The sequence below is a fragment of the Chiloscyllium punctatum genome, chromosome 17 (genome assembly GCF_047496795.1).
Source record: "Chiloscyllium punctatum isolate Juve2018m chromosome 17, sChiPun1.3, whole genome shotgun sequence".
Classification (NCBI taxonomy): Eukaryota; Metazoa; Chordata; class Chondrichthyes; order Orectolobiformes; family Hemiscylliidae; genus Chiloscyllium; species Chiloscyllium punctatum.
In genome coordinates, this window is record NC_092755.1 from 71,098,135 (window position 1) to 71,109,519 (window position 11,385).

The 11,385-nt window shown below is 43.6% G+C and overlaps 1 protein-coding gene across 2 annotated transcripts in view; it reads left to right on the forward strand.

The window, feature by feature from the left end:
- The window catches only part of LOC140487946 (transmembrane protein 132C), a 1,087,857-nt gene extending 1,076,699 nt beyond the window's left edge, over positions 1-11,158 (forward strand). For both annotated transcript variants that reach the window (XM_072587396.1, XM_072587397.1), the window contains one exon: positions 9,094-11,158. In XM_072587396.1, coding sequence (XP_072443497.1) covers positions 9,094-10,290 — 1,197 coding nt within the window. In that variant the 3' untranslated portion in view covers positions 10,291-11,158. The remainder of the gene's footprint in view (positions 1-9,093) is intronic.
- Positions 11,159-11,385: the final 227 nt, after the last annotated feature.

Genomic DNA, 11,385 nt, shown 5'->3' on the forward strand with positions numbered 1-11,385 from the left:
AACTTCTGACTTCCTCCAGCAACCATGGTCTTTATGAGGCAGTTCCCATTGAGACTGGTTTTGTGGAAGGTGGGAAGTTAGGCAATGATATGACACAGTTAGGATTTTCCTTCTTGGTGATCACCATTGTCTGTCATTCTTGTGGTGTGAATTTTACCTGGCATTTATATGTCCAAAATTGGAAGTTGTTCTCCTGTATATGAGGAATGGCAAGTTTCATGATCTGAGGAATTGTGAATGGGGGTCAACAGCCCCATTCCGAAATTGGGGTAGGGTAAAGTACCTAAGGATAGTTGGCTGCCCGTAGTTACTGGACTGAAGTCCTGCAGCAATGTCCTGGAACTGAGATGATTGGGTCCCAACAGCCATAACCATCTTGCTTGTGCCACATATTACTCCAGCCTGTGGAGAGTTTTCCTTTAGATTCCATTTGGCTAGGTTCTAACTGGGCTCCTTGATGCCACTCTCAGGCAAATACTGCCTTGCTCTCAAAAGCAGTCACTCTCCCTTCGCAGTTCAGATTTTGTTTCCATTTTGGACAGTGATTCTACTAAGGTTTGGAATGAGTTGGCTCAGGAACCTAAACTAAGTATTTCTGGGTAGGTGCTGCTTGACAGTAACAACTTCCTCACTTTGATAATGATTGAGAGTGACCTATTATGCTAGATTGGATTTTTCGTGAAGTTTGTGGTCAGAATATACTCTGGCAAATTTCTGCATTATTGGATCGATACCTGTATGTGGGAGGGTTGTAGAGCTTTGGCCTAATCCATTGGTTGTGATCTATTATTTAGGAATATCTACAACTTGCTGCTTTCAGTATTTAGTCTGCAAGTAGTCCCATATTGTAGCTGCATCAGGTTGGTACCTCAATTTCAAGTGTGCCTCTCACTGCTCCTTGTTAATTATATATTAATTGATGATTACTGCATTTCCATTTACAGAAACATAGCAGATCCTTTTGTGTATCTTTTGAAATGGGGTACTTAAGTTGTAAAGGCTTTACAAAAACGATTCCATTAGAAGCTTTATGAAACTGTGGTTATTGGGTTAGGAGATACATGTTTCTAATGTGCACCTCTATGAATAAAGGCTTATATATGTCTAAAGATTAGATTCCAGTTCTGTCTTCCACTAACTGGTTTCTGGAATGGGGCAGTTCTGGAATGCTCTACACACGATAAACTCATTATCACCTTTAATTGAGAAATCTTCTTAATTGCTCATTCAAGGAATGTGAACATTTTTGGCAAGGCTAGTTTTTGTTGTGCATCCTAATTTGCCCTCGAGAAGATGGGGTGAGCTGCCTTTATGGTCCAGTAAGTGAACTGACAGATATGCAAAGCCGAAGGTTACGGATTGTGGCGGTATGCAGCCCTGTCGCAGTAGATCAGTGGCTCTCAAACCTTTTGATGAAAAGACCCCTTTCTAAGTGGATTGCTAATCACAGACTCTTATCTAAATTATAATAGTAAGTAGAAAGCACCTTAGCAATGCTTTTCTGGAAGCAGGTAATTATTTAGAGTGACAATTTCAGGATAACTTCACTGATGCAGACAATGAGACCAACTGCACAAACTGATGATAAAAGATAAGTGCACCTCCACCAACATTCTTATGCATGTGACAACTACATGACCTTAAACATGGTTAAACATTTGTCTTTGTGTTATGGGTGCACAACCTAATCAATTGTCAAATCCCATCCAAAGCAACAGCTATTGGCTGAAACAGTTTTAACTACGCTCTCACTCTATTTAGAGGCTTAAAGTATGTTAATATTCTAATTTTAAAACAACTTCCTTTAATAGAAAATTATTCTATTATAGTTGACACCCTCAGAAATATTATACAAACATGTGCAAACCCAGCCCAGTTTCTTTTGTGGTATTTAATTATTCAAGTAATATACTGCTTTTTGCGACATAGTGAAGGTTTCAAATTAAACTGAAGGTTTCAATATAATTTAAATTAAACAGATGGTTAGTATAGACAGAAAAATTTGGAAACACTCAGCAGACCAGGCAGTGTTATAATGGCACTTGCTCACTGCATGAGACCAAATTGAATTCACCCTGGTATCACACTAGCAAATGGTGTCCCATCTTCTGCTGAGAGTAACTGTGAGGCTCATAACAGAAAACAATGGCAACAGGAGCACCTGTCACTGGGAAAAAGGCCCGGGATATTTTTGGGAGCACCAGAGTATACATACGAGGTAGTTTACACAAAGTGGGGAGCTTATCCTTTTCCCTTTTTTGTCATCCCACTTTTTGTGTTTTTTTCATGTATGCTAGTGAGATTATTTCACAGATCCCCCGATAAAATCTCTACAGATCGCTATGTCCGCAAACCTCAGTGGGAGAACTGTTAGTGCACATGGAGCATAGTACCTCATGGATGTCTTAGGCTACCAGATGTTTTCTATAACACTCTCTGTAGTTATTTCCTCATTTTGTTTCTCCTGCTGTCTGTTACAAACCAGTCTAATAACTATATCCCTCATAACTAGACTAGCTTTGTTGGTGGTGCTATCGAGCGTCTTTTACTGATGAACATTATAATCCCCACCCACTGAGCTACTCTCACTGCTTCTTCCAAGTAGTGTTCAAAATATGAAAATGCCAATTCGTCACTTGAGGCAGGGTGGGTGGTGATAGTCAGCAGGAGGTTTCTTTGCCCTTTTTATCTGAAGCCTAGAAACTCCATGGAATCCAGTCCATAGGAATTCTCACCCACATGTGGCATCAATCTCCAGACATTATTGAAGAGTATGCATACCAGTGGTGTTGAGTATGCACTTGTGGTATTGTGAATCAGTGGCAAGGCTGCAACCAATCAGGGGATCTAGTTCCATTTTTGTGTTTCTGTCTAGCACATTGAACAGCTCTCAGAAGCCTAAGTCAATAGACAATAAGTATAGGAGTAGGCCATTCAGCCCTTTGAGCCAGCACCACCATTCATTATGATCATGACTGATCATCCTCAATCAGTATCCTGTTCCTGCCTTATCCCCATAACCCTTGATTCCACTATCTTTAAGAGCTCTATCCAACTCTTTCTTGAAAGTATCCAGAGACTTGGCCTCCACTGCCTGCTGGGGCAGAGCATTCCATATATCCATCACACCCTGGGTGACGAAGTTTCTCCTCAACTCTGTTCTAAATGGCCTACCCCTTATTTTTAAACTGCGTCCTCTGGTTCTGGACTCACCCATCAACTGAAATATGCTTCCTGTCTCCAGAGTGTCCAATCCTTTAATAATCTCATACGTCCCAATCAGGTCCCCTCTCATCCTTCTAAACTCAAGTGTATACAAGCCCAGTCGCTCCAATCTTTCAACATATGATAGCCCCACCATTCCGGGAATTGACCTCGTGAGACTAGGCTGCATTCCCTCAATAGCCAGAATGTCCTTCCTCAAATTTGGAGACCAAAGCTCCATACTCCAGGTGCGCTCTCACCAGGGCCCTGTACAGCTGCAGAAGGACCTCTTTGCTCCTATACTCAATCCCTCTTGTTATGAAGGCCAGCACCCTATTAGCCTTCTTCACTGCCTGCTGTACCTGCATGCTTGCTTTCATTGACTGATGAACAAGAACACCTAGATCTCGTTGTACTTCCCCTTTACCTAACTTGACTCCATTTAGATAGTAATCTTCCTTCCTGACTTGCCACCAAAGTGGATAACCACACATTTATCCACATTAAACTGCGTCTGTCATGCATCCGTCCACTCACCTCGCCTGTCCAAGTCACCCTGTATTCTCATAACATCCTCCTCACATTTCACCCTGCCCACCCAGCTTTGTGTCATCAGCAAATTTGCTAATATTTCTTTTAATACTTTCATCTATATCATTAATGTATATTGTAAACCGAACCTTGTGGTACCCCAGTGGTCATCGCCTGCCATTCCGAAAGGGACCTGTTTATCACTATTGTTTGTTTCCTTTTTGCCAGCCAATTTTCAATCCAAGTCAGTATTTTGCCCCCAATACTATGTGCCTGAATTTTGCACACTAATCTCTTATGTGGGACTTTATCAAAGGTTTTCTGAAAGTCCAGGTACTACATCCACTGGCTCTCCCTTGTCCATCTTCATAGTTACATCCTCAAAAAATTCCAGAAGATTAGTCAAGCACTATTTCCCTTTCATAAATCCATGCTGACTCTGACCTATCCTGTTACTGCTATCCAAATGAGTTGTAATTTCATCTTTAATAAATGCCTCCAGCATCTTTCCCATCACTGATGCCAGCCTAACCGGTCTATAATTCCCTGTTTTCTCTCTCCCTCCTTTCTTGAAAAGTGGGACAACATTAGCCATCCTCGAATCTGCAGGAACTGGTCGTGAATCTATTGAACATTGGAAAATGATCACCAATGCATCCACGATTTCTAGAGTTAGCTCCTTAACCCTGGGATGCAGCCCATCAGGTCCTGGGGACTTATCAGCCTTCAGACGTAACAGTCTATCCAACACCATTTCTTGCCTAATATAAATTCCCTTCAGTTCATCCGTCACCCTAGGTCCTTCAGCCATCTGGGAGATTGCTTGTGTCTTCCCCAGTGAAGGCAGATCCAAAGTACCTGTTCAACTCTCCTGCCATTTCCTTGTTCCCATAATAAATTCACCTGTTTCTGTCTTCAAGGGCCCAATTTTAGTCTTAACCATTTTTTTTTTTCTTTTCACATACCTAAAAAAGGCTTTTACTATCCTCCTTTATATTTTTGGCCATTTTGCCTTTGTACCTCATTTTTTTCTCCATGTATTGCCTTTTTAGTTATCCTCTGTTGCTCTTTAAAAGTTTCCCAGTCCTCCAGTTTCCTGCTCATCTTTGCTATGTTATACTTCTCTTTTATCTTTATACAGTCCTTAACTTCCCTTGTCAGTCATGGCCGCCCCTGCCTCCCCTTAGGATCTTTCTTCCTCTTTGGAATGAACTGATCCTGCACCTTCTGCATTATACCCAGAAATACCTGCCATTGTTGTTCCACTGCCATCCCTGCTAGGGTATTGCACCATTGAACTTTGGCCAGCTCCTCCCTCATAGCTCCATAGTTCCCTTTGTTCAACTGCAATACTGACATTTCCGATTCTCCCTTCTCTCTCTCAAATTGCAGATTAAAACTTATCATAGTATGGTCACTACCTCCTATTGATGCTTTTACTTTGAGGTCTCTGATCAAATCCGGTTCATTGCACAACAGCAGATCGAGAATTGCCTTCTCCCTGGTAGTCTCCAGTACAAGCTGTTCTAAGAATCCATCTTGGAGGCACTCCACAAACTCCCTTTCTTAGGGTCAGTGCCATCCTGATTCTCCCAGTCTACTTGCATGTTGAAATCCCCCATAACCAACTAATCTAATCTAATCTAAGTACCTCTCATGAACAGGTTGTGAACACCATGGGCGGCACGGTGGCACAGTGGTTAGCACTGCTGCCTCACAGCGCCAGAGACCTGGGTTCAGTTCCCGCCTCAGGTGACTGACTGACTGTGTGGAGTTTGCACATTCTCCCTGTGTCTGTATGGGTTTCCTCTGGGTGCTCCGGTTTCCTCCCACAGTCAAAAAATGTGCAGGTCAGGTGAATTGGCCAAGCTAAATTGCCTGTAGTGTTAGGTGAAGGGGTTAATGTAGTTGAGTGGGTTGCACTTCAGTGGGTCGGTATGGACTTGTTGGGCCGAAGGGCCTGTTTCCACACTGTAACTAATCTAATCTAATAACAATTGTAGTAATACCTTTGCAACAGGCCAATTTCAACTCCTTATTCAACTTACACCCTGCATCAAGACTATTGTTTGGGAGCCAATAGATAACTCCCATTAGGGTCTTTCCACACTTAGAATTTCTCAGCTCTATTCATACTGACTCAACATTTCCTGATTCTATGTCTCTCCTCACAAAGGACTGAATATCATTCCTCACCAACAGGGCCACCCCACCCCCTGTGCCCGTCAGTCTGTCCTTTCAATAGCGCGTATAGCCTTAAATATTCATTTCCCAGGCCCTGTCCACTTGAAGCCATGTCTCAGTTATCCCCACATTGTACCTGCCAATTTCCAACTGAGCCTCAAACTCATCCACCTTGTTTCTTATGCTTCGTGCATTCATATATATAATATTTTTAATTTGTTACTCCCCTCACCCTATCAATCCCTATTTCACTTGACCATACTGTATGATTCCCTTTTTGAGCTTTCTGCTCCGTTGACTCTGTTGTCTTTCTTAACTTCTCTTATTCTCACTTTCCCTTTTAACTTTCTTCTTAAATTTCCAGTTTGTCCCCTCCCCCCAACCACTTAGTTTAAACATCCCTGTGTTGCAGTGGCAAACCTGCCTGCCAGAATGCTGATCTCCCACCTATTAAAGTGCAACCCATCCCTCTTGTATAATTTATCCTTACCGCAAAACGTACCCCAGTGTTCCAAGAATTTAAATCCTTGCTTCCTGCACCAGTTCCCCAGTCACACATTCAATCCATTATCCCCCTGATCCTGCCCAATCCAGCCCAAGGAGCTGGAAGCAAACCGGAGATAACCTCCCTGGAAGCCTTCTTTTCAGCCTTCTTCCAAGTTCTCTGAAGCCCCGCTGTAGAATGTCCCTCCTCTTCTTCCCGAGAGATTTGTGCCGAGATGCACCACCATCTCTGGCTCTTCACCTTTGCCCTTGAGGATTCCCTGCACTCTGTTGGTGATATCCTGGATCCTGGCACCACAAAGGCAACACACCATCCTCAAATCCTGCCTGTTGCTGCAGAAACCCCTTTCAGTCCTTCTCACTATGGAGTCTCCTATTACCACGGCTCTGCATGATGTCTGACTCCTCGGCTCTGCCTCCACACCAATTTTCGATTGGCAGACCTGTCCACCTCTCGGACTGGCAGTGTCGTCTGTCTCAACAGTTTCCAAGAGATTCAACCTGTTCATGAGAGGTACTTAGATTAGATTAGATAACATACAGTGTGGACATCAGCCATTTATCCCAATAAGTCCACACCAACCCTCCGAAGAGCAACCCACCCAGACCCATTCCCCTGCATTTACCCCTGCACCTAACACTATGGGCAATTTAGCATGGCCAATTCACCTAACCTGCACGTTTTTGGACTGTGGGAGGAAACCAGAGCACCTGGAGGAAACCCACGCAGACACGGGGAGAATGTGCAAACCCCACACAGACAGTCGCCTGAGGCAGGAATTGAACCCAGGTCTCTGGCGCTGTGAGGCAACAGTGCTAACCACTGTGCCACCATGCCACCCACCGTGCCATACTTCACCCAGGGTTTCTTGTATTTGAATCATCTCTTACTTCCTCATCTCTCTTCTCTCTTCTGGTATGCTCGGTGTCATGACCTTGCTGAATGTCCTGTCCAAAAAAGTTCTCGTTCTCTTGGATGAGCCTGAGGTCATCTAGTTCTTTCTTAAGTGCTGCAACATGCTCCTTCAGGAGCTGAATGTGTACACACTTTCCACAGCTATAGGAGCCAGAGACACCATCAGTGTCCCTGACCTCCCACATCATGCACGCAGCACACTGAATCAGCTTGGCAGTCATGTCTTCACCCTCTTCAACTGCAGCGTAATCTCCTCACTCATTCTCTTCGCCAAAGACTCTTGAGCCAAAGACACTCACTTTTCTCACCAGACACTTACCTTGACCCTGCTATTTTTTTTTGCTGAGTCTGCAGAGCTATGTTACTAGGGAATGGAGGTCACAGACAGACCAGCCCAAGCCAAAGTGGCAGGTTTCCATCCCTGAAGAACGTGAGTGAATTGTTGGATTTTTACAAGTGCTGTTTTTTCCCTGATTATTTTTTAACCCTGATTCTCAAACAGCCATAAGGAAAATCTACAGATAATCTACAGATTATCAGTCCAGTTTCTGGAGTGTAGCCACTACAGTCCTGTTCTCAGTCCTTGTTGGGAGTTGGTGTTTGCTGCGTTTTGCCCTCAAGCATTTGAATGTCCCTTTCAATATTTTGTGATACATGACGTTAATTCACCACAAACATGGGACCGATACAGGCCAACACAGGCAGGAAAACAAGTGGGTGGACTCATTATGTAAGGAAGTCATGTCACTGGCACTGGGGCACACATCCTCGCTCCCTTCATGATTTTATAGGTGGCGAGGGAAGTGTCATGTGTGCTACCTGCCCATGGTCCAATTGAGGCCCTCGAGTGGCCCAATAATGCCCAGTTAAGGACCACAGCCCCTCACTGCTCCATTTCAATGGGGGAGGTAGGAGAGGACTGCACTGAACATGTAACCTGTCAAATTTAACCCTACAGACTCCTACTCAATCAGAATGAAGAGTGATGCCTCCTTCCCTGGCACTCTGTGCAATTGAAGCCCCTCACACACTCCATCCCATCCTTTCATACCAGTAACCCTCCCCAATACCCTCACTGGGGCTTGTCATAATACAGCCCTAGTGAGAGCTCAGACATGCCTATGACTAAACTCAGAGGCATCTATACTTCATCTTCCTTCAGGTTCTCCTGCAGTGACCATCAGTCCTGGGTATGGCGCACGGCTGCTGGCCTCCAATTGTCCAGGAAGCACCATGGGGGGTGGGGTGGGGTTCCCTCCTGAAAATAGATGGAAATCTTGCTTCATACCACTAAAGGGCCATTGCCTGAAAAATTGAAGTCTGCTGAGACAGTCTGTGATATTTGCAGATGCTGGGGGAATTGCTGTCATCGTTTAATCGAGTCCATGGTGTGAAATTTTCTCCAAATGGTCCACTTTAAGAATTGGCCTGAGTGAAGTCTATGATGCCTTCGGTCCTAGGAATGTCATATATATTTGAGTCGCTGAATCCTACCTTTTGTCAGTTGTTGCTGTGTTTGTATTTTGAAGTAGAAAAGATTTGATTGTCGATTCAGGGGATGACATCACTGACAGAGCAATGTATTGCCCATCCCTAATTTCCATTGAGAGGGTGGTAATGGAGCTAACACTGTCAGATATGAGTGGTGAGATCCCAGTAGAACCACCAAGCACATGACCCCATGAAATTCGGGGCCAAAAGCCAAATGCAATGTTAACAAAGTTGAATTGTTTTCTTTATTTATTCCTCTCTAGGAAGCGATAATCAGCAGTTGGATCCAGTTCAGTGATAACAGTCTGACTCCACTGGATATCTATGACCCGAAGGACTTTACACTCACTGTTACCTCACAGGAAGGAGCCATGATCTCAACCTATCAGGATTTGCAGCTATGGTGGCCAGTCATCACTGCCGAGGGAGAGGGCCAAGGGAACTTGGTGAAAGTTGAACTGGTAATCTGTGAAGTTTGCCAGAAATCGAAACGAAAAAGTATCCTAGCAGTCGGAAGTAGTAGTGTCCAGGTAAAATTTGGTCAGAACGATGCAGACTCGAAGAGTGGCAGTACTGACAACGATGCTGATGGAGAAATGGAGAACCACGCGAGTGACCGGAGGCAAAAGAATGCAGATCAAGACCGGGCAGGGCAGAACGGACGCTACTTCAGCAGTGCTACTTCAGATCGTGAAGAAAGCTTCATTGGAAAGGTGAGCAGTACCACCAAAGCTTCCGTGAACAAGAAAGTGAATGGAATGGATCAGTTTACAGAAGGTGACAGTCAGCTCCAGAACATCCCCCTGGATGCTGCCAACTTCCCCTCAAATGACTTAACTCGGAATGGTGTGGGCGGTGAGAGCATAGATGAAAATGATCTGGTCCAGGCTCCTAGAGGTCTGACTGACTTAGAGATTGGGATGTATGCCCTACTTGGTGTTTTTTGCCTGGCTATCCTTGTCTTCTTAATTAACTGTGTCATGTTTGCTTTGAAGTACCGGCATAAGCGAATTCCCACAGAAGCACAAGGGAACATGAATCATTCCCATGACTGGGTCTGGTTAGCTAATGAGACTGAGCTACTGGAGAATTCTGCTGATATATCCCCACAGCAGCTCTGCGAACACACAACAGTCATAGACAAGGCAGCAGGTTTTGAGGAGAGCAACCATCTGCTTAACGGGGGATCCCAGAAAAATGTCCAAGGCCAGATACATAGATCCGCGCACTGCAGTGATGGGAAGGACCGCAAAGATGAACCTTTGAATTCTCCCACCACAAAACGAAAACGAGTAAAGTTTACAACGTTCACTACAATTCCACCGGATGATGGATGCCCTGCTACAAATTCAATCCTTTTAGGTAATGAGGAAGATATTAAATGGGTCTGTCAGGACATGGGCTTAGGAGACTCGCACGAACTGAGAAACTACATGGAGAGAATACATGATAATGTGTAACTATGTTATCCTATCTGTTTTCATTCTTTGCTCACCTTTATGCCTTCAGTTTTGGGTGATTGTGCAGGAAATCCAGTCAGCAATGGGACCAGTTTGTGGGAATTAAGTACTGGCAGAAAAGCACAGAACTGCACAGGTACTGGACAAATCAGCACATGGTGACCTGTAAAGATTAATATTCATTGTAATGCAAAGTTCAAATGAATTGGGGTGTCATTTGAATGGACAGTGGAATAAGAGGCCAACAGAGGAGATGTCTATGGACATTTATATGGCGCGAGACTTTGAATTGGAAAATGGAAAGTCAATGCAAATATGGAGGTGCAAGAGCACTGATGGGACGGAATAAATGCCAGATTAATTCAGTAAGGGATATCACAACACAGGGAACAAGCAATGAACAGAGAGAGAAAGTGCACTCTAAACTGAATAAACATTAATAATGAGCACCCCTGATTAGAGGCACCTTTCTGAATGGGGAGGTCTATGGAAGAGGCTCTTCTGATTGGATGACATTATGGCAGTGGTCCATGGGAGATGGCCTTTATCACCAGTGTCTTAAGGGCCAACTCCAAATGTTATCATTTTGTATGATTTGTTAATCTTGGACTTCAGTTGTATTCTGAGTTCTTGGACCCTATGTTCTGTGTGAAATTTATTTTATAATGTCTTGTTTATATTTAGGCTCTCAGTTTTTCATTTTATTATTTATGCTGTAGTAATGAGCCGTACCTACCTTTATAACATCAGTGAAATATTTTAACAAAGTATACCTAGAATGCATTGTAGATTACTAGAATGTAAAATTTATTTATAAATATTATACACATTGTAAATAAAAGTTGCTTAAGATAGCTTGAAAAATCTATCCCTTTTCCGCCCACTTTGTAGCATTGTAATATGCAATTCTTCTATTTGTTATATGAATAGCTGCATACATATGTGGTCCAGAGAGGATTCCAGTAAAGTTGTTAGCATAGCATACCAAAAAGTATGTAGGCCGAGGGAATTTGAAAGCCCCAGCAAAACAAATGAAGAACGTGGATGTATTCTATCAGATGTGTCCAAATATCAGTGTTCTAGACTGGTTTTAAA